This window comes from Python bivittatus, unplaced genomic scaffold (genome assembly GCF_059951505.1).
Source record: "Python bivittatus isolate LINGU-HERP-01145 unplaced genomic scaffold, Pbiv_v1 ctg000020_np1212, whole genome shotgun sequence".
In the NCBI taxonomy this organism is placed as follows: domain Eukaryota; kingdom Metazoa; phylum Chordata; class Lepidosauria; order Squamata; family Pythonidae; genus Python; species Python bivittatus.
In genome coordinates, this window is record NW_028277030.1 from 53,265,096 (window position 1) to 53,289,225 (window position 24,130).

The following is a 24,130-nucleotide window of genomic DNA, read 5'->3' on the forward strand; positions in this document are numbered from 1 at the left end:
AGCTGGAAAGCAGTCTTCGCTTATCTTAGAAAGTAGTCATTTTAAACTATTCAAAAGTAAGAATATTTAGCTTGAAGTCATTCTAACTATATTTGAAAGCCCTGAGCAGCATTAAAATTGACCCCTGCGATGTTCAAATATTGTAATATTTCTAATTCTATTTGGTTTTTTAAATTTATGAATATAGCCTTTAAGAATACGATAATGCAGATTCTTTGGGTGTTAAGCAAAGACACTTAAGATCGATATGTGTTTTACAAATTTTTAAAAAGTTAGATATTTTCTTAGAGAAATCTGACACTTTCCAATTTTAATTCAACACAAATTATTACCACTAAATTACTACACCAAAATTGATTCATATATCAAGATTTACTAAATAAATGACAACAAACATGTTTATATCTTACACTAAGCCAACCAAATAAATTATATAATGACATACTGCAGTGTGCAAACCAGGTGATATACTTTTGATGCTACACAGATCTCTCCTAAGTTTTTTTTAATATATGTATATTTATATAAGCCAAATATATTTAAATGTCATTTTAAATTGAAACCATATGAAATCCAGTCTGTTATGGTGTCAAAGTATCTGTGCCCTTTTTAACAGTTTGACTCTTCACAGCAGAACTATAGGTTTCCAAAATAGACAATCAGTAGATATAAAGTAGTTATTTTAAAATAGGACACAGATTTCAAATTGCAGATCTACCACCAATTCAGTTAACTAAAGGTAAGGCAATTTAGGCTAGGTAGTATATGTTTTTTCTGTACTGATCATTTTAATCTATAGTTAAACATAGATATTTTCTATTTAACCAAAATATATATCTTAAGACTGGTCATGACAAAACAATATAGCTATGTGTACACTTCAAAATATTTAGCATTAGTAAGAAGTTTGGTTTAATTTCAATTAATCCCATGTGTTTCCATTGTCATTTATTAAGAGGGAAACAAATAGATCAAGTCAATCAGACCTTTCAGTGAAAAGAAATTACCAAAGCTCAAAAATGCTTGCCTAAGTGATAATCTCCAAGAAATATGAAATTCTTATCAACAAAGAAGAAAAATGTATGGCTCTGATTTACTAATATTGTCCCAGTCACACAAAAGGTTAAGTTAGAGTTGTTGAAACTTCAAGATTATTGGTCCAAAGCAAGCCTTTTGGATTGTGCTTGCCTGATAACATCTTAGCTCTTCCTGAAAGGGTGAGCAGAAAGCTACAGACTTGTCAGCAATAGAAAGCTTAGAATATGATCCAGGGACATCTATGGGGGGAGGAGGGACATAACCAAATCAACATTGCCCTATGAGGTCCACCCCTTTTGTACATGGCTTATGATATGACACTTGGGGATGAAAGGGGCAAAGCTTTCCTTGTTTTCACAGAAGCCTGTGATCCTGTGCATAACCCTACTTAGAGCTGAATCAGAGTCCTAGCCTGCTTGGAACGATTCAAGGTTTGGAAACTAACAACAAAAATAGCTTTCTGAAAAGAAATAAGCTAGGAGTTGGGTTTGGACATAATGCTGAGCTTTTCACTTCTGATAAATTAGTGGTTACTTCAGTCTTTACTGCTTGCAGAAGTCAAGCAGAAGCAACCAGACCACAAAACATAGCATACATATTCCTGGTAAGGCTGATTTAGTAATTCTGGTTTCCATTTTGTATTAATAACTTCTGAAAATTGATTTCATTATGGTGCTCAAGGTCAGTGTAAATTTATAGCAGTAATTTACTAGACATTAGGGTTTCATAGACTGGGTTCATACAGAAAAAATGATGCTTTTGTTAAATGTAGCTCATTAAACAAACCACAACTGGCTGGGATTACACACCATTCTAAACCAGGCCAAGCAAATTGTAGTATAGTTTGATCAGTTTCTCAGACCACTGAAAATCAGAATATAATGAAAACAATGCTTAAGGAATGATAACAGATGTAAAATTTCACAACTAGAATATATTACCCATAAAAACTACAAGTCAATAGGACAAAGTCAAGCCCTCTATAATCATCATGCTGTTCCCTTTTGGGGTAAGCAATGTCATGCAGAGCACAGAAAAGAAATAATAAACCCAAGAAATTAAATGGTTGAGGGTTTTTTTTCAAGTTAACACAGCTAAAATTAGTTTACACCCATTCAATTCACTATATTTCTTCATACATTTTTATCCATTAAACCATTCTTTCTTCCATCACATCCATACTTTGCCTCATACACTGGTATCCTTTTTCAAGATCTCATCAACTGTACTGATCTACCAATGAGTTTTGCATTCAAATCACACTTATTCAGCACTCATACATTCTTGACCTTATCTCTTATTTTACCACTTAAGTCCTTCTGCATGCAACTTACTTTTATATTTCTCCTGACATACCTCTCACTTCCATATAACAAAGAGGGCAGAAGCATCCTGTTAAACAGATCCATTTTGCTTCTTTTGGTAATCATTTCTTGTTACAGACCATGTACCATTAGCACTGGTCCATCTTAAAAATTCTCAATTTTTCTCATCTTTAAGAAACTTCCTTTCAAGATATATGAGTTCATCTACTTGCTCTAGTTTTTCACTACTTGTATATGACTTGTAAATGTTCACTCTCCTCTCTCTGTCAAACACCACAATCTTGGGCTTTGATATGTTAATTTTCAGATCCATTCTCCTTGCTGCATCATACAGTCTAACACGCACAGCGTACCACTTGGCTTCTCTGCCAACAGTATGGTATTTATATACAAAGGTAAACATATATTCACCTTCCCATCACACACACTCCAACTTCACCACAAGCATTCTCTGCAAATTTCTCCACAAATACATTGAATAAGCAAGGGGACATTGCACATCCTTCTCTTTCTCCCTGCTTAATGCTAAAGCATTTGCTAAGCCTTCTATTAGTTCTGTAACATCCTTTACTTCCATTATCTACAACTCTTAGCATATTCAGCCAACAACCTTCAGCTCCATAATCAGGCAAAACACTCCATAGTTCAAGACTATTCACTTTATAATACATTCCTTCTAAATCAACAAGCATACAATTAACTTTCTTTCTCGCACTGATACACTTCTCAGTGAGCTTAAAGAGTAAATATGATATTTACAATAGGAATCTAACAGTTAAAAACAGTAATCTTTGATCTTTACACTGTCTGGTTACTAAAATGGTGCCTCTCATTTCACTTTTTAAAGATAAATATAGCAGGCATTTGTATAACTCAGAGATAGGAAAAGATTAAGACTCCTGCATCTCACATTTAAGAAGTTTACACACTCGCTCTTTTTACCTGATGACAGGAGGTCCTATATTTCATAATTAGTAATTAATTAAAGCTAAACGTTGAGAATTGATGTCAACTACAAGTCTGTAATTTCATTTCATCATATGTAAGCTACTGTATCACCCATTTCTCCCTTATTGTCTGGTTTATGTCAACATTAAGCCACATTTGATTCATGGCTCAGCATACTGTGCAAACCTGCTTAACGATGGATAAAAAATGTGAGAACCACAGCTACATTTACACATTCCACTAAGCCATAAACCATGATTTACAAACTAGAATGAGCAGGTTTACATAGCATAACCATATTATAGCTTAGAAAATGCATGACTTAGCCATTATGGTTTATAAACCATGGTTTATGACTTGAGCCATTAATTTATGGCTGAAGAATAAATGCAGTTTATTTAACAAACTATGTTAAAAGCAAACTATGGCTTAAAGTGATGCATTAACCACAGCCATACTGAGGCTAACAACTTCCAGACATTTTGTTCACAGGTATTAAAACCCTGTAGGAGATTAATAAAATGTTAAAAACTCCTTACAAGTATTCTTTGTGGAAAAAAGACAAACCTACCTTTTCATCTATATATCCATTCCGGTCAATGTGATAAAGTGATGCCAAGTGGGTTATAATCCACCAACTAAAACTCAATGGATCCTTGCATGGAATTGATTCAAAGACAGATACTGCATCAGTACCACTGTTTTTTTCGAATACTTTTTTTAGAATTTTATTTAGCCAGTTCCAAAAAGTCTGCAAAGAAAACCAACACTTTTTAAATGGAAACCTGCAGATTTCAGCCAGCTACTTAGCTTCTGAAGAACTTTTCCTATTACTTTTTCACTTTACCAGATAGCAGATTGCACAGGACAGATTCTGAGGTGGAAACAGAGAACACTTCTGAGTCTTTTTCCAGGTAACTTTTTAAATATAACTTTGGATGCACTTTCATTCATATGTAGTTATGTTTGTGAGTTAATATGTATACAAATGAACACTCATATAGAGAGAAATATTACCAGAACAGGTAAGAATCCACTGATAGCCAAACTAAATAATAGTTTTTTCTGTGTAATTCTAGTTTTGATTGCACATTTCTCTTGATGAAATAAGAACTCAGGTTCTGAATTGGGCAAGGGTATATTAATCCTTTGACCTTCACTGTAGTCCTAATATAACTTAAGAGTTCCCATGAATGCAACCTGCATTCCAAAAAGATGCCACTAATACAAGTGGATACCATTTTGGGGACAATCTGTGGAGAAAGGGGCATTTGACATAGGACTGTAATAAAGTAAAAGAGTAAAATCAAGCCTCTTGATTATAACAGGCAAAAAGCCTGAATAAATAAATAAATAAGAATCAAATCAAGTTCAGCCTCACCCCAATCAACAATTTGTGAGCAAACCTCTATATTTAAAACCTGAATTATGCAGCTAAGGGATAGGCAGCCTGGTGCTTTCCAGCTATTTTAGACTAATATCCCCAAAATTGTTTGCCACTGATCATGCTAATTGGGGGTGATGGGAATAAAGGTCCACAATATCACAAGGAATCAGATTGCTTATTCCTAAACTTAGGTAACTTACTTTTTTTCCCCTCCCCTAAATTGGTTTGGGAATATCTATCATATACAATCAGCACTTCTGTCTCCTTGGCTGAATACTGCACATTTAATTTGGAAATCTAACTGAAGTAAGCTGATAAAAACTTCAATGTATTATCTATATAGTTTATGGCCTACCTTTAGATTATATAAGGAACAGGGAATATTTTCAATATAATCAAGGGAATGACAAACTAGGATGATGATTTGAAATTATATAGTAGAAGAATAGACAGGTTTTAGGATTCTCCAAGATTGGGTTTTGTGATTACTTATACTCAGGTCAATTGCTCAGGTTTTTTTTTTTTTAATTCAATTCTAGTAGAATTCTAGATTAATATACCCAATTTCAACTTTTGTTCTTTATTGTAATAAAGTCATGAGCCCACCAGACATAAATAAAATACAATAAATGACAGTAAAACAATAGAACAATACAACACCTTGCTACCCGACTTAATATAATCAATAACCAATTCCAAATATATTTACTGTTAGCAATGCACAAGTTCTATATGCTACAGATGTAAATCAGTCTAGATTAGTGGAGCCAACAAAATACATCAGAAGAAGATAGAGGCTAAGAATAGATTGGGGAAATTACTATTGTGTGGACATGTAGTATTAATTCATGACTGACCTCCCCAGGCCTAATACCAGAAGTTTTAACTGTAAATTCCTAGAGTTGGAAAGGATAGCTTATTGTGCTATCAACTGTTTAAACTACTACATTCCTAATGGATTCCACAACTAAGTCTCAATGGACAGTTGCCTTGCTCCTGTTCTGATAATATCCAGAAATACCATGCTGAAGATTATGTTATGTGCTGGTCAACTAACACAAACTTCTTTAAAGTTTATAAGAAAAAAAAGCAACACCTTTGATATAAGTTTGTCTATGGGGTAGATAAAATAGTTTGATATATTTGTCAAACTATGAATTTCTGCAGGTTTCAAATGCAATCTGTTTCATGAAATGTATTCATGCTGGGAATGTAACAATTCCTACCTCTGTAAGAGATCCTTTATTTCTGTGGTCAAGCAGATGAATAAGCAGAACCCACAGCTCTTTTATACAGATACAACCATAGTGGTGAGTAATAAGAGCTTCAGAGAGCCTAACCTGCAACAAATAACATTTTAACTCAGAGAAGGCAGAAAATATTAATATATGCACAAACTTCAGAGATGGAGGAAATAGTTGAAAAATATCAATGAAATGCTTAACTTCAAATATGAAAAGATTAAATCATCCAGCAAGTAGTATAAAATTTCTTTCTTTTTTGAAAAAGGAAGCTGCTAAGTCTTTGTATGCACGTCCTGGAAATCCTAATTTAAAGATTGTGCATTATCCTTGTAGTGTTATGATTTCTTTTTCTACTGTCATTTTTCAGAAGTGACTCCCTTTAAGGAGGAGAATGGATAGGTGTGAGTTTGTGTGTGCATGTCTAGAGAAAGAAAGAGACTTATCTAGATCTGTCAAAACCACAGGGCATTATTTATGTGTCTAATATTGAGAAAATGTTTTAAGGAGTGTTCACCTCAATAAAATTCATACACATTGATCACTCCTTTATTGGTGAGAAATTATTGAAACTGTCCTACTAATAAGAATTAGAGAAGGTAATTTTGGTGAGTTCCTGCTTCACTTTCCATTCTAGAGACTCTCATGACTCTTGAAAGCAATTTTTGGAAGAACCACCTATTCAAAAATCATATTTAAATAACAGGTAGGATTATATTTGATATTTTAAGTTCCACGTTAACCGTTATTAAACAATTTATAAGGAAATCTGTTTAACATCCATATAACATTTTGGAAAAAATGCTTTCAAAACTAGCACACTGACTTTTTATACTTGATCCTATGCTTTACAGATTAATAACACAATCCTCTCTACGTTTCCTCAGAAGCCAGTTTGCTGAATTCAGCAGAACTTGTTCTTAAGTAGATACTTAAGGTTGTCCTGTCAGATATTAATGACTAAAATTCAGGGTGGGGTAAAGTTATAGTTAAAACCTTAGTGATAACCACACATTACTTGTATTTTATACTCTATCATGCAGAAAACCCACATGGATCTTAGGGTAAGATAAATAAAAAGTAAGATAAATAAAAAGAACATACAACAACGAACTTCTTTTCGTTTTCTACCCCCACAGTATCAGTATGACAAAATTAGTCACAGACTCTGTATATTTGGTATCTTAGGAAAACATTTCTACAGCACTGGCTTTGTATACTCTCTCCTTCTGAAACTATGACACAAACCATGTTACTACTAAATAAATAAATAAATCCAAATTACCCAACACTAATTTTGATGATAGAACCTCTGTATGCATGAGTTAAATGCCATACATGATGGAATAAAATCATTACATTCTTCAGAAGCAATGTGGTATTTCATGAATTGTTAGTCTGCCATCTTTAATCAAATGAGTTATACCTTGATATACCAGCAGGTGGTAATGTAGTCACATATAGCAACTGAATACCACTCCCATTTTAAGATTTAACAAAGTTTCACTCTATTTTGCATTATGTTTAGCAAATAAATACTTACTTTTTACATGTCACGTAGATTTGCCCTTTATCCAATTCAAGACTAACCTATTTGATAATTTAGAATTAATTAGCTGAATAATTTATTTTGCACTTGGAAACTTGGGAAGGTAAAGGAAGCAATGTATAAGAAAGATGTACCAGACAAACCTTTTCATTTTTTTTGTGAAAAAGTAGACTACTAAAAATAATGTACTTGAATATATGTGTGTGTGTGCACACATGCACACACACATATTTACACACATACAACTAAAACTAGGAGATAAATGGATGTAATGACTCTTGTAATCAGCTCTCTTTCTTCCTGTCCCAGTCCACTTCTAAAGACTGTTGATCTCTCTAGGGCGTTAGGGCCTTAGGAAAACAGGAAAATCTGGAGATTTCTGCTTGCCAAAGACACCTCTCACTTTTCGCAGGTTTCATTTCTGGACAAAAGTACTTCTCAAACTGTCTTTTCATTTAACTACCCCACAGAGCTGAATTAACAGAAGTGGGATCTAATCAAAAGGACTCAATGATAAGATGAATTCATCTGGAAAATATCATCTAATATATGTTAACAGAGACACTTCCACTGTCTCAAAAATTTAGGCAATATTACCATAACATTAAATAAAATTGTAATACCTTTGGATATCTCTTAAGTGACAAACTTATCAGATCACGTAACAGGTTTCCACAGTGATCTTCAAACAAACTGATATTGGTTAGATTTTCTCCAGTTAAATTTGTAAACCTGTGTGCATATATGGTTTGCCCTAGGAAACACAAATACAATGAGAAAACTGATTTTATGAATTCAGAAACAGAAATATATGTTTTCACTGTAAAAGCAAACAACTGCAAACCAAACCTAATGTCATCCATTTTCAAAATTTAACATAATGACAAACTCTTATCTCAAATTTGTAATCATTTGATAGGATTGTATTTTTGCAGCAGGATGAATATTTTCAGTGCTGGTTCAGTAATACAATCTTATATCCTGACTTAAAGGATGGGGTTTCTTGAAGGGGCATGCAAAACATTTAGTTGCAAACCACTTTTTCCCCATATAGGTAAAAAAAATCATACAATTACATATCATATTCATCTATACAGGAAGCTTTATAGACTAAATTGGTCATGACTAAATTAATGCTGATTTCATTAGCTTCATTAGTTTCCTCTAAGCATGATTAACTTTGGTCCCAAATTACTATCACAAAACAGGAGTTCCCCTTACTCTACTTTCCCCCACCATCATTGCATGCCCCAAATGGCCTCTACAAGAATTTGTCGAGTCTTTACATTTGGAGATTGACCAGGAATAGGAAAAGGAACAGGCATGGATATAATGTTCAGCTAGGACTGAAGAGAGGGAAAATGGTACTATATTTCATGGGTAGGGAGCTTGGGAGATATGAGTATCATAACTGAAGATGGTCTGAGCTCTGCACCACTTTCCCCAGCATTGCTCTGGTTCCTAGGATACTCCTTGTCCACTTTTCTCTCTGACTACTGAAAGGAAATTCTAAAATTTAGAAGGGAGAATGAAAGCAGTATTTGGGAAGAAGGCATGGCTGAATGAACAGGTCCTCAGAAAAAAGCATCCCACATTAACTTTTATTGCAGACCCCAAGCTCTTATTGTTAAATAATGTACAAGGGACGCAATCTAGGCTTAAGCATTGTGAAACATAATACAGACAGACATAATGTTGAAAACATCTGTTTTCTGCTTTAACAATATGTTAAGTTAGATCCCACAGTGAATCTGAACAAACTTTTCCTAATGCAATATGTGACCTTCAGTGTTTGCCTGATTCAAAATATCACCCTCTTCTAAAATACTATTCTCCCTGTTTTCTCCCTGCATGTTGCAACTCCAAGCACAAATATTTAGTGGTAAAGTCATCTGAATATACTGAACATATATTGAGTAAACATGAGTAGGACTGCCTTATTAGAACTTAATTCTTACTTTTTATCAATTATTAAATAAATTATGGAAGTACGAGGGAGGTATAGGGAGATAAGGAATAACAGTGGCATTCATCTATCATTCAGCAGCTAAGATTGACAGTACTCTACATGAGTGCTGAATGATGTCTGGTTACCACTGATCACTTTAAAATGGAGTTGTCAATCAAAGAATTATTTTTTAAAAATCTGAGAATATCCTTATGCTTCATTGGCCATAGTCACCAGAACCTCTCAGAATAGCCATTTTTGACACTACAACATATTTAGAACTTAAGCAATTCTAAACATTGTATTTTTCTGGATATTCTAGTAAGAGAATAGGCATGAATAATTTAAAACAGCATAATCAAATGTGAGTGCATATTACATTGTGTACCTTCAAAACATTTTTATAACTTCATTAATAAAGATAAAGATAAGTTAAATTTAGAATTGTGCTATAATATTAACAGACTGTTGAATATGCAGTTTGTGTAAGGACCTTTCACCCTCTCAAAATACAATGAAATCAAAATGCATTTGTTAAGTTAGAAATTCCAACGAAATCAATAGGACAAATAATAATGGATAGATGTATTGATCTTTTAATTAATTTACAAGTGAAGTTTTGCTGTAAAAATATATAAATCAATTGAGTTATATATTGATTTTAAAAAATGGTGCTGGATAGATATAGATGAATCAATCTCATTAAAACTGTTTATAATTTGAGGACTGGAAGGATTATAGATAAAAGAAATGAAGTCAAAAATAACCTATTTTAGGATTCCCTAAGAAGATTCCTTCAGGATACTGTCTGGACTTCAACATGATACTGGACTTCAGTCTCCATAATCCACTGCCATTTTGCTAATTTTGGATAACAGAAATTTAAGTCTAACATATTCTGGTGGGCACCAGGATGGGGAAGACTGATCTTCTCCAATCAGTAGATTCCACATAAGACAGTAATCCAATCTTCTGTTTAACTTGGCTTCCATAATTTAGAAACATGTTTGGACCCTCACCCTATCTAAGCAAAAAGCAACAGGAAACAATGTTTTTCTATATTACACTTTTTTTTTATTTCTTTGGTGAATTGCTTGGAAATATTTTTTAATGTACCTCCAAGTATCTTAAATTCATTTGTTACTAAATAGTCTTAACAACCATAGTGTAACTTGGGTCTTAACAGAGTTGTGGCCAAGCGGGAAGCTATAAAAATTGAAATTGCAAATAAATAAATGTAAGCATCTTAAACCTCAATTTAGCAAGCAAAAATAAGTAGACCGATCAAACAATCTGTTTTAATCCTAGTATATTTAAATTAGTGTCTCTCATTATATCTGAAATTTTAAACTTTTAATTTAATGTTAACTTGCTAAAACCAGAACCATGAAGTCCTGGTTTCAGAATCTTAGCAGATCCACCAGCTACAAACCACAGTTGCTCACATTCCATAGATAGCAGGGAACTTTGATTTAAAAATAGGAGGACTGATATAACAAAGCCAATTTGGAGAATGAGTAAGGGATGAAGCATGCCTGATACTAATAAAAACTAATGTAACCCACAGCTTTCCCCCCTCTTTTTGTAGATTGTTTCATTTTTCTTGTGTTTGTCCACTCTGTCATAAAAGGAGGCAGCAAGCAAAACCCACAAGCAAATACTGCAACCTCTGAGTTAGAGTCAGACCTTGTTAAAAATAAGCCTAATTTATTGTCACTGATAATTAGTACAGGTAATCCTCGAGGTACGACCATTCGTTCAGTGACTCTTCGAAGTTATGGTGGGGCTGAATGAATGGTATTATGCCTCTTCCCCAAAGTTACAGCCACTGCAGCACTCCAGCAGTCACATGATCAAAATTTGGGCGCCTGGCAGCCCGACCACGATTATAACCACATGGGTGCTTCAACTCCCCTCATCTGCCTATCTCCCCCCACATCTCTGTCCTTTTGGCCACACTGCACTCCATTGGCCCTGCCAGCCATACCGGCCACTAGTCCACTGCCCTGAGCGTGGACTTGTTCAAATTGTGTGTGGCCTTCTTGTGAGGTTTTAGAAGGCAGGAGTGTGAAAGAAGGACCTAGCTGCTCCAATGTGAAAGAAGAACCCGGTTACAAGGGTCCTTCTTTTGTGCTGGTGCAGCTAGGGCCTTCTTTCATGCACCTGTCTTCCAAAACCTCGCAAGAAGGCCGCACACATTTGGATAAGGGGCGAGCATGGGTTCGGGAAGAAAGCCTGGCATGGCCAGCAGCTGCCTTGCAAAGGGCCATGCCAGGCGTGCCTCATCAGCAGAGGCAAGAAGAAGATGGTGAAGATCAGCTGGGGGCAGCAAAGCCCGCAGGGGCGGCAGGGCCAGGGAACACAGGGTGGCAAGGCTGGCAGGGGCAGCAGGGCCAGCAAGTACAGGGTGGCGGCAGAGTGCAAAGCGTAGAAAAGGGCAGAGATGAGGACAACTTAGGTGGGTAGGGGGAGTTGAAGAGGAGGTAGTCCCTTACCTTAACAAGGCTCAGAGCTGGGAGGAACCAAGCTGGGAGGGGCTTGGATTAGGATGAGTCCTTGGCTAACGACAGGTAGGATTCAGTTTATGACGGCAACTGGGACTGCCGGGATTGCTAAGCAATGCACCAAGCGTGACATCACTAAGCAATGTAGTCACGTGATGTCACGCTTTATGACCACATCACTTAGCAATGGAAAATCTGGTCCTAACTGCCCTCGTAACTTGAGGAATACCTGTAAGTCTGAACTAACAGCTATTCCAGACTGACAAAAAGTTCCTTACACTGTAGCATTTTGATTAGTCTCCGCCCACATGCTCCAACCCAGGCAGGTTTGCAAAGTACCTAGAGCTGTTTCATTACTAGGTATACACTATCGATACAACCCTTGGCAATAGCAAATTGAGAATCTGCACATGTTGTTTCATAGTATTAAAAACACTTGTTTCTGAAAAGTATAGAAGCTTAATTGCCCTCCAAACTATTGTTTTAGCAATTATCTGCATGCATTTTATTTATCCTTCCAAATCCCAACATACAAATAATGCAAAAGGAGACCTACTTTGCATCTTTTCACCAAGAAGATGGAGGATTTCCAACACTGACCAGTGAATGTCTATGTAGAGATGCAGCAAATGCCATGATGGAGGAAATAACTATATTAAAGATGTCCAAGAAGAATACTGTAAATTATATTTTAAAATTTATATATGCAGAATAAACTGTGACATATAAAGATTTAAAATGAACTGGCCTTCCATGTGCTGGAAATAGATTGGTAATTAGTGTAGCAGGTAAGATGTATTACTATTAAACGTTGCCAAATATTGTCATTTTTAAAAGGTTTGTACATATCATAACTCAACAGAAAAAATACAATTCTTTAGTAACAAAAACTGTAAGGCCATGCTACTACTACTGCAAATACATAACCAATGATTTAAAAATTATAGTACCATTTCAGGTAGTCCTCGTTTAGCGACCCCAATTGGAACCGGCAACTTGGTATTTAAGTGAAACAGTCACAAAGTGAAACCGCGACTGTGCTTATGATCTTACTTCAGTTTTCCTTTACTTTATAGACCTGTGAAGGTCATAAATGCAAGGACTGGTCGTAAAGTTATTTTTTCATCACCGTTGTAACTGTGGTCACTAAACGAGGCAGTCACTAAATGAGAACTACCTGAATATGCATTATAATTTTCCCTGATTATTTTTACCTCCAAGAATATTTTTCATTTTTACCTCAGCATACATATAAACTAAAATACAGTGCATCTCCCATATATGCTGTGGGAATTATTTAATATGCTACAAAAACAACTTCCTTTTGGAACCAGTAATAGGCAACTCAACTCTTCTGAGTTCATGGTAAGTATGGGGATACAAACAACTGATAGTACTTTTATACAGGTCATGTATCCTGTCCTAGGGAAGTAGGATCTTCCATCTTACCAGCCACAGAGAAACTTCTTAAAAATTTTCCTAAAATAATGGAGAGGAAGAAAACAAATTTTGGTCTGACAGTCAAACTGGCCTTGGGCTGGGACTTTGGGAACTGAATGAAAATAGTGAGCAGAGGCACTGCCCCCCACCCCAAATTCCTAAAGACACATGTATTCTAGAAGGCAGGCATCCTAATGTATCTCACACACGTGCGTACTAGAGATAAAATCTTCTCCAAATTCAGATTTAAAGGAGAAGAAAGGGCTAGGACCTGTGTATGAAAGTCAACAGGCTAGATAAGGAACCTCCTGGGGGTCAGCCTGCATGCTAGAAATATCCCATATCTATGAAAAGGGAACAGCCTAGTTATATCACCTCTTAGATCACTTGGTGGCAGTACTGACTTTATGCCATATCCTATTGTTGCTTCTCACCAATGCCCCAGAACTTACAAACAATTGGTGTGTATTACTGCATGTTACTCATGTCTGATAATATTGCATGTGTGTGTGTGTGTGTGAATGTATATGTGTTCATATATATATGAAAAAAAAAGTCAACAGACAACCTTTGCTTTAGGCGGAATAATTCCTTCTAAAATGCAAGTAGGGAGATCATATAGGTGGCCAATATGCAGTGTCAAAGAATAGAGTTCTTCAACAAGCAAGGAAGGGAGTTGTGCTTCTTGTTTCTCATATGGATGGAACAACTCATCTTCTGTTTCATGTGGCTCCAGATACCTGAAGAAATTCATAAATATATAGTATCACACAACATAAAATATATAAAACAGATTAAACAGGACTTACGCTTGATATGCAGATGTTACCACCCTAATGGCAGAAAGTGAAGAACTAAAGAGCCTCTTGATGAGGGTGAAAGAGGAGAGTGCAAAAGCTGGCTTGAAACTCAACATTAAAAAAACTAAGATCATGGCATCTGGACCCATCAATTCCTGGCAAATAGAAGGGGTAGAAATGGAAGCAGTAACAGACTTTATTTATTTGGGCTCCAAGATCACCACAGACGGAGACTGCAGCCATGAAATTAAAAGACGCTTGGGAGGAAAGCTATGGCAAACCTAGATAGCATATTAAAAAGCAGAGACATCACCTTGCCGACAAAGATCCGCACAGTCAAAGCTATGGTTTTTCCAGGAGTAATGTATGGCTGTGAGAGCTGGACCATAAAGAAGGCCGAGCGCCAAAGAATTGATGCCTTTGAAGAGTAGACTCTTAAGAGTCCCCTGGACTGCTAGGAGGTCAAACCAGTCAATCTTAAAGGAAATCAACCCTGATTGCTCATGGAAGGATTGATAATGAAGCTCAAGCTCAAATACTTTGGTCACCTAATGCGAAGAGAGGACTCTTTGGAAAAGACCCTGATGCTGGGAAAGATTGAAGGCAAAAGGAGAAGAGGATGGCAGAGGATGAGATGGTTAGATAGCATCACTGAAGCAATGAGTATGAAACTGAGCAAACTCAGGGAGGCAGTGAAGGACAGGAAGGCCTGGCGCAATATGGTTCATGGGGTCACGAAGAGTCGGACACGACTTAACGACTGAACAACAATAACAACAATGCTTGACATCTCACCTGAAGATGAAAACTTTCACATATTGCAGGAACTCAACACATTTTTGTCTCATCTTATGGGCTTCTAAGTGAAGGTTTGCAGCCTGACCTGAAACAAGGCAGAAATTAAGGATGTGCTCTTAAGGAGTTGATGCACTACACAACTTTATTCAACCTTCACATTAAAGGTAAACAGTACAATATTCTCATAATTAAGTGTATTAAGGGGAACCCCCACCCCACCCCAGACCTGAGTTATCCATACCAGTTTAATAAGAATAAGCCAATACCTAAACCAGGGGTTTAAACTGTGGATTGGGACCTCCTGGAATATTATGAGCAAAACTGCATATTTTGAGGGGCCCATGCCCCAAAGCTAAAAACTTGTCCTGAACTTCTTAAAAAGTGAATGTCTTCCCACTCTGCCTAGACATACTGGTTGTTGGCTTTTCCAAGCAAAAAAAAAAAGTCTGGGCTGTGGTCCACCAGGATCCAGCTTTACCTAAACAAGAGCACAAGGGGCGGGGGGAAGGAATCCCTCCCTTAAGTGCTGGGGGTACTTGCTGGAGTAAAGCACAATGGGTGAACCACTTTGGCAGATATAGGGAGAATGGAAAACAGAGCGAGAAGGGAAAAAATAGGCACATGGAGGGGAGGAGAAAAGGTCAGTCAAGGCAATAGTCCCTAGCTCTGGCTCCTGCCGCTGGCACCTTTCGCCTCTCACCCCTAGGCTCCCTTTACACTCTGTGCAAAGAGTTCAAGTTGGCCTCCCCTGTTCTTGCCTGAGACCACTTCTCCTTTCCCCAACATTCCCCACTTGGCCAAGCAGGGACCCTGAACCCAGGTAGTCCTCCTTCCCGAGGCAAGGCAGTCAGAGCCTACATTATACATTGTGTGGCTCCTGGAGAAGCTTTATAAACCAGCAGCTGAAAAAGAGAGGCCTGCAGAGAGAAGTCAGCTCCTTTGCACATTGATTCACTTTCACATTCACACACACTGGATCAAAGCAGGCAACAGTCAGAGAAAAGAAGAGACTGGGGCCAGGTTTCTCCTCCCAGGCTTTGGGAAACAAAACAAAAAGGGCATTTATTTCTTATTTGTTTTAGTGCTAATTATGAAAAATTAAAGAACTTAGCCTTTAGCAGCCTTCCCCAACCTGGCAGTTTCCAGCTGTGTTGGACTATGCTGCAGATCAGTCACTCTGTGCCCAGAATTCCTCACCAGTGGGCCAGGGGAAAGTTGGCATGCATGAGAGTATTACTGTCCAACCAGATGGCAGGGAAAGGAAGAGCTGCTTTGTAACACACATATATCCACAAAGTAGATTTTTCTGTTGGTTGTTGAATTATCAGTCTTTCAAGATGGTGTACTATAAAGCATATGTTAAGGGCTACATCATTAATATTTCATCAAGGTAATTTCTGTATGTGTACAGGACATGGTAACTGAGAACATCTTCAATATAAACTGATGGAGCTGTTTCAAAACATATTTCCATGTCAGGATTGGGGAGCCCATTGCCCATCTTCCTTTATCTTTCACTATTGGCCATGTTAGTGGGAGACTAATGGGAATTTTAGTTCAGCAACATCTGGAATATTACAGCTTCTTAACCTCATATTCATTCCAGAATCTATCAATGTTGTATGTAACTTTAAAGGCATTTATGGAACTTCTGCTTGATGGCTGCCCACTCAGAATACACTATACATTTTAAGAAACTGGCAACATCCTTATCTATCAAGCAAAAAGTATAATTATATTTAAATTACTAACATTTTATTCGCATTGCCTGATACTGAAAACATGAAGTACCAAACCAGCTGCCAATTTTTCTATTAGATTATTTGGATTACTGCACTGTTTTTATCCAGGCAAATAGAAGGGGTAGAAATGGAAGCAGTAACAGACTTCATTTATTTGGGCTCCAAGATCACCGCAGACGGAGACTGCAGCCATGAAATTAAAAGACGCTTGCTCCTTGGGAGGAAAACTATGGCAAACCTAGATAGCATATTAAAAAGCAGAAATATCACCTTGCTGACAAAGATCCGCAGAGTCAAAGCTATGGTTTTTCCAGGAGTAATGTACGGCTGTGAGAGCTGGACCATAAAGAAGGCTGAGCACCGAAGAATTGATGCCTTTGAACTGTGGTGCTGGAGAAGACTCTTAAGAGTCCCTTGGACTGCTAGGAGGTCAAACCCTGATTTCTCGTTGGAAGGATTGATAATGAAGCTCAAGCTCAGATACTTTGGTCACCTAATGCAAAGAGAGGACTCTTTGGAAAAGACCCTGATGCTGGGAAAGATTGAAGGCAAAAGGAGAAGAGGACGGCAGAGGATGAGACGGTTAGATAGCATCACTGAAGCAATGAGCATGAAACTGAGCAAACTCAGGGAGGCAGTGAAGGACAGGAAGGCCTGGCGCAATATGGTTCATGGGGTCATGAAGAGTTGGACACGACTTAATGACTGAACAACAACAACTGTTTTTAAGATTTGCTTTTTAGAAAAATAGGGATGTGAAATTTCTTAAGCACTGTATATCACAGAACATCAGGATGATAATATTTCATTTGCTTTCCCTCCTGCCTTTCTGTCCCAGAAGAATCATTAAGGCATTATGCCATACACACATGTAGAGCAAATAATAAGCTAAAACAGCATAACTAAAAATATACCCAGAAAAATAAATAATTCCTTAAAACAATTCAAAATTCCTGGGCCAAAATGTGTCTCTTAAATTTATAAGGGCAGACAGTGGAAAACACATATGTACAGGTAGTCCCCTAGTTCCATTCCCAAGGTCTGTCCTTAAGTTGAATTTCTATGTAAGCTGGAACAGTATTATTGTATAATACTGTATAAGTAGTATTGTCTAATTAACTTGAACCATTGTGTATTTAACTCAAACGTTGCTACAATAAGTTCTGTCCTTAATTATGGGTCATCTGTAACCCAGGCATTCTTAACCCAGGGATTCTCTGTATCTGATTACTTTCTTGTATAGGATGGAATTTGCCCGCTTTTTATTATAATGGTCCAAGAAGTTCAGGCACATTTACTGGGCAAGTGATCATCTAGCATATTAAATATGTGTGTCCATATAGATGTGTACATATAGGGCAAGCTTCGATAGGTTCCAAATATCTGTTTGTGTGTATATAAATAAATACATGCATACACACACACACACACACACACACACACACAGATAATTTTATTGTACAAACTACTGTAAGGCACATATAAATTAAAAATATTTTAAAATTTACCAAAGTCAGATGAACTTGACTGAACAAGGTTTTCTAATTTGTATATAAATTGCCTGTCAGAATTAAAGCAAAAATATGTTATTGGAAACAAATGTACATACACAAATATTGTATTCAAACCATAACTGTCTTTATAGAAGCAAACATGAAAAAAAAATAGCCATTTATTGAAATTCAAGGTGGATAAAGATTGAAAGAATCAACTTCATTTTGAATGTTGCACTGAAAAGTATCAAGGATAGCACATTTCTGTAAAAAGGATAGACAACTTGGGGTCTACAAGTTACCCCCAACTTGTAGAAATAACCCACTTGACGCAGAAAACTACTAAAGGTGTTCTTGTTTTCTGGTTTAGACCTGGGGATTGGACATACTAGTAGGTGACCTCTATCAGGACCTAGATGAAGGAAGTGTGGGCCTTCTAGTCATATTCAACCTCTCAGCAATTTTCAGTACCATTGACCTTGGTATCCTTCTAGATCACTTGCAGGGGTCATTGTTTTACAGTGGTTCCATCCTTCAGCAAATGATTCCAGTCTGCAATTATGGAGGAGAAGATATCAATCTGATAGCTGCTGCCTTGTGGAATACTGAGGGTTCAGCCCTCTCCCCATACCCTTGAAATATCTACAGGAAGCCACTGGCTGGATGGGAGGAGGGAGTCATCCATCACTGTGGTGCAGTATCACTAATTTGATGATGATACCCAATTGTACATTGTCATCCCTGGTTGTGCTGGTGATACTGCTGAAGTCTTGCACTATGTTTGGCAGCTGCTGGAGTCTGGAAGGGGAAGCACTGCCCTGAGGAAGCAGGTCCTTGACATCAGGTCTCCAGAGGGGCTTCTGGGTAGGACAGACTAGGGTCCTTCATTCAATGTCCCCTGTACCAGTGCCCTCTGTTCTTTAGCTTTATCTCCCTCCAAGTTGCTTACCTCCTCCAGGTACAGTATATGTTTGCCTGACAAGGGGTAAGTTTTGATGGGGATTTTTTCAGTGCCATGGGAACAGACTGGGAATATAACTGATTGCTCTCCTTGTCTCACCTGTTTGGTGCCCAAGAGGTGGGATTGGTTGTGTCTATTATGGGAAGGAACATTCTTCCTAGATGAGTCTGGCATGTGCTAACATAATTCCCCAAATGGCATCTGGGAATGGTTTGGTTCTGTTATGATGAGACAGAGGAGGAGGGTTTGACAGGTTCTGATCTTGCAATTCAGGAGCCAGTGGGCTCTCAAATATCTATAGATGGGACATAGAAAAAGCAGGACCTGTTGGAGGATGAGCTTGCAGGTCTGGGGCAGTCAGGTAATCAGCCACTTGTTATAAAAGCACATCAGCAGTGTGAGCCACCTGACCTAGCACCTAAACAGGAAAAGATTCTCAGCTCTTCCACGTACAGGAAGAGCAAGCAAGTCAAACTAAGATGTTCAATAAGGCTTTTCACAGAAAGAGGCATGACTCAAGAGGTCAGGCATGCCTAAGTTGATGTATAAAATAAGGGCCTGGGAGTCAGACCTCTGCTGGAAAGAAACTTTTCAACCTTGGATCTGACCTGAATGTGTGTTTCCTCTGATTCTCTGACTGACCTTTGGACTGGTACAATCAGTTCTTATTCCTGGATCTTGGATTTGTCTGTATGGAACTTCAGCTCTGAAGTAAGCCTGTTTGTTTTCTTGAGCTCTTCAATTTCTACACCATGGAGAGATTTATAACTGCCATAAAGAACTCTGATCTAGGCCTGATCTCCTGCACTTGTAATTGCTGGTCCAGAACACAGATGTTTTATAATGTTAGATTACTGTTTATCTCTGAAAGGTATAGAAATTTAATAAATAAATATGCATTTGATAGAATTTTTAAATGTCAATCCATTTTGAAGCATAATCTTACCTAATAATTATTAGGTACTAGCTATACAGATATGATCAACTACCAACTAAACAAAAAGATTACATTCTATTTCTGGGCAAATAAATTTATGAAATGAATCCTGTATTTAAGTATTATATGAAGTACAGACCATATTACTGCCTAAAGAGAAGATAAAATATTTTAAAAACTGGAGGAATTCGATGTACAGTAAACCTCATTACTTCATTTCACTCACTGATGTGGTGAGTGATTTACAGTGGTACTTAAAAGTTTGTGAACTCTTTTGAACTTTCAATATTTCTGCATAAATATGACCTAAAATGTGATCTATTCTCCATGCAAGTCCTAAAACTAGATAAAAAGAACCCAGTTTAACAAATGAGTCAAAAAGTTATACCTGTTCATACTGAGGAAAATGATCCAAAGCTATATATTTGTGTGTCAAAAGTATGTGAACCTCTAGGATTATCAGTTCATTTGAAGGGGAAATTAGAGTCAGGTGTTTCAATCAACAGGATAATAATCAGTGGTTAGTGTGGGAGGTCCTGCCTTATTTAAAGAAAAGAATTCTGGGTATTCACTATCGAAGTCTGATTTTCACAAAACAGGTATGTGGAAGTGTGCTCCCGATTCAAACAAAGGAGATTTATGAGGACCTCCAAAAAACAGTTGTTGATGCTCAGGAGGCTGGAAAAGTTTACAAAACTATTTCCAAAGAGTTGGACTCCACCAGTCCACTGTCAGACAGATCATGTACAAATGGAAGCAATTCAACACCACTGTTACCTTTCCCAGGAGTGGTTGATCAACCAAGATCACACCAAGAGCAAGGTGTGTAAAACTCTGGGAGGTCTCAGAGAACATCTAAGGAACTACAGGTAGTCCTTGCTTACTGACCACTCGTTCAGTAACTGTTCAAAGTTGCAATGGTGGTGAATGGGTGGTACTTACTACCAGTCCTCAAAGTTCTGTCTGTTGCAGTGCCCCTGCGGTCACAAGATCGCAATTTGGGCGCTTGGCAACCGGCTTGTTCATACAATGGTTGCAGCATCCAGTGGTCACGTGATTGCCATTTGCAACCTTCCCTGCTGGCTCCCCACAAGCAAAGTCAATGGGGAAGCCAGCAGGGAAGGTCACAAGTTGCTCTGGTAAGTTGCTCACATCCTTTTGCCACACACAAATATATAGCTTTGGATCATTTTCCTCAATAAATAAATAACATCATCTCATCTCATCCCACCCCACTTGGTCCAGCAGAAGGGGCAGATTGCAGACCCCACCCGTCAAGGAATTTCGATTGGTGGGGTCTAGGCAGAGAGCCTTTTCTGCTGTAGCGCCCGCCCTATGGAACATCTTGCCCCCTGAGGTGTGGTGTGCCCCCTCCCTCATGGCCTTCAGGAAAGAGATCAAATCCTGGCTCTGCCAGAAGGCTTGGGGGCCAGAGGGGGGCCCACACCTATGGAGATGGCTGGTGGGGTGAGGGGTTGTCCCCCCCCCAGCATCTTACCGGTTTTTTAGGGCCAAATTATAGGAGGTTTCTAGGCCATTTTTATATATGTTTTTAACTATTTATAGATTATGTCTATGTCTGGAGAGTCCTGTGTTTTTTTTATTATTATTGTGAGCCGCCCAGAGTCATCCATTGGGGGAGATGGGCGGCATACAAATTTGAAAAATAAATAAACAAATATAATGTTTTTGACTCATTTGTTTATTTGGATTCTCTTTATCTAGTTTTATGACTTGTGTGGAGAACGGATCATGTTTTAGGTTATATTTATGCAGAAATATTGAAAATTCAAAAGGGTTCACAAACTTTTAAGCACCAATGTAGTATAGCCACCCTAACTACAATTACAGTGTAATTATAACACTGCTAAAAATATAGCTGTTGGTTTGGTTAGGTTTCAGATTAGCTAGTGGAGTGATCTCTGCAACTGCTACTTATATATTATAGTTTATGGCCTAGTACTAATATTGTGGGAAATAAGCCACTGTAAACTTTAGCATATGTAACCTACAGATCCATGTTCCAAAACTCATATTTACCAACATAATCTAAATGCAAGGATGGGATAAAAACAAAGATGTGTCAGTAAGAGGAGAGACTCCTTAGACAGGCACTATGGTGATCACAAATTAGCCTATAAAATAAGTTTCAGTGATCTTTTTCCTTCCCTCCCCTTCCAAAGAGTCTTATTTCTAGAGTATGGCTATAGAGAACCTGCAAAAATTAGTGGTGGAGGAAAGTGTCGAAAAGCAGATTCAATAAATGGAGGAAGAGTTAAGTGCAACCAACCCACTGTCTCTTTTCCTCTGCAAATCACTACTCTCTGCATTAACTGTCTGAAGCAATGCCATGGAAGCTACAATTTTGCACTTTCCTCTAAAGCCTTTTTAACTCACTGAATGATAGAATTTAATCCTATTTTCCCCCAAAGAACAACTTTATGGAATGATAATGATTTCTCAGAAATATCAGAGCAAGTAGTTGAGGTTTTGGCTTTGACAGGCAGAATCTCTAAGGACTATCAAAATGATTTATTACAGAAGGAAATGGCATATTCACTAAAAGGGTTAAGAAACTTTTTGTGAGCATGCTGCAACATAGGCTAAGAGCTCAATTTCACCCAACTACCACCTTAAGCAGAAAAATATCAATGAAACAAACTACGCAACATGAAAATAACAGAGTATTTGTTTATGTGTACATGTGGATGCATGTGTGTGTAATTATGGTAGTCTCCTTCAAATCAAGTTCAGCTCTTGACAATTTCATGGACATGTCCATGAAGTTTTATTGGCATAAAATGGGAGTGATTTGCCCCTGCCTTCTTTCAGAACTTGCAGAATTTGTCCCCATCCCCCCCCCCCCCCATTTCTCAGTTTAGCTTATAACCCTGGAATTCCCAGGAGCTCTTCCATTCAAATACAGGTAGTTCTTGGTTAATGACCACTCGTTCAGCGACCATTCAAAGTTACGATGGTGCTGAATGAGTGGTACTTACGACTGGTCCTCAAAGTTCTAGTTGTCCCAGCACTCCCACGGTCACATGATTGTGATCTGGGCACTTGGCAACTGGCTAGCACTTATGATGGTTGCAGTGCTCCAGTAATGTGATAGCCATTTGTGATCTTTCCTGCCAGCTTCCCACAAGCAAATCAATGGTAAGTCTCCTACACCTGGCAGCAGTCACCCCAACCCTGCCATGCTTGCACCATTCCTCGTGTACCTTCATACCTTTCCACACCCTGCATTGCACACCAGCCCCTTGCACTCTCCCCCACCTTGCAGCAGCCGCCCAAAGCCCTGCCATGCTTGCAGCACAGTGTACCCATTCCTCGTGTACCCTCATACCTTTCCACACCCTGCATTGCACACCAGCCCCTTGCACACTCTCCCCCACCTTGCAGCAGCCGCCCAAAGCCCTGCTATGCTTGCACCACAATGTACCCATTCCTCATGTACCCTCATACCTTTCCACACCCTGCAGTAGCCAGCCTAAGTCCCGCCATGCTCGTACCATGCCTGCCCCTCATGCACCTTCACCCTGTGGCAGCCACCCCAACCCTACCGCACTCACACCTCGCTGGCTACCCACACACCCCTGTGCACTCTTCCCACGTGGCAGCAGCCATTTATCTGCCTGCCAGCCTGCTTGCAAGCTACCTGGGACTTGCAACTTTCTGCCGCCTTCCCCACTGACTTTGGTTGTTGGAAGCCAGCAGCAAGTTGCAAGGAGGCCCTTGGTTCATGATCCACGAACCTCACTTAACAATAGCATGGGGACTTGCCGCTAAGCGATATGGACATGCAATGTCCCACTGTACAATCGCATCGCTTAAGAACAGAAATTCCAGTCCCAATTACTGCTGTCAACCAAGGACTATCTGTACTAAACAGCTTCTGAGCCCAGACAGGGTTGGCCAAGTGCTGTCCTCTATTTATGTGTATATGTATGTGTGTGTATGTGTTTGTAAGAATAAACACAATCCAGTGGGTAGATACAAAGGCTCAAGGTGATTTA

General features: G+C 38.2%; 1 protein-coding gene across 1 annotated transcript in view; it reads right to left on the reverse strand.

Moving 5' to 3' along the window:
- The window catches only part of MMS22L (MMS22 like, DNA repair protein), a 97,616-nt gene that overhangs the window by 67,726 nt on the left and 5,760 nt on the right, over nt 1-24,130 (reverse strand). Inside the window, exons 4-10 of the mRNA XM_088138656.1 lie at nt 18,229-18,281; nt 14,976-15,063; nt 13,949-14,120; nt 12,497-12,590; nt 8,112-8,242; nt 5,925-6,038; nt 3,883-4,062 (exon numbers count right to left, since the gene is read on the reverse strand). Of these exons, the coding sequence (XP_087994782.1) occupies nt 3,883-4,062; nt 5,925-6,038; nt 8,112-8,242; nt 12,497-12,590; nt 13,949-14,120; nt 14,976-15,063; nt 18,229-18,281 (832 nt within the window). The remainder of the gene's footprint in view (nt 1-3,882; nt 4,063-5,924; nt 6,039-8,111; nt 8,243-12,496; nt 12,591-13,948; nt 14,121-14,975; nt 15,064-18,228; nt 18,282-24,130) is intronic.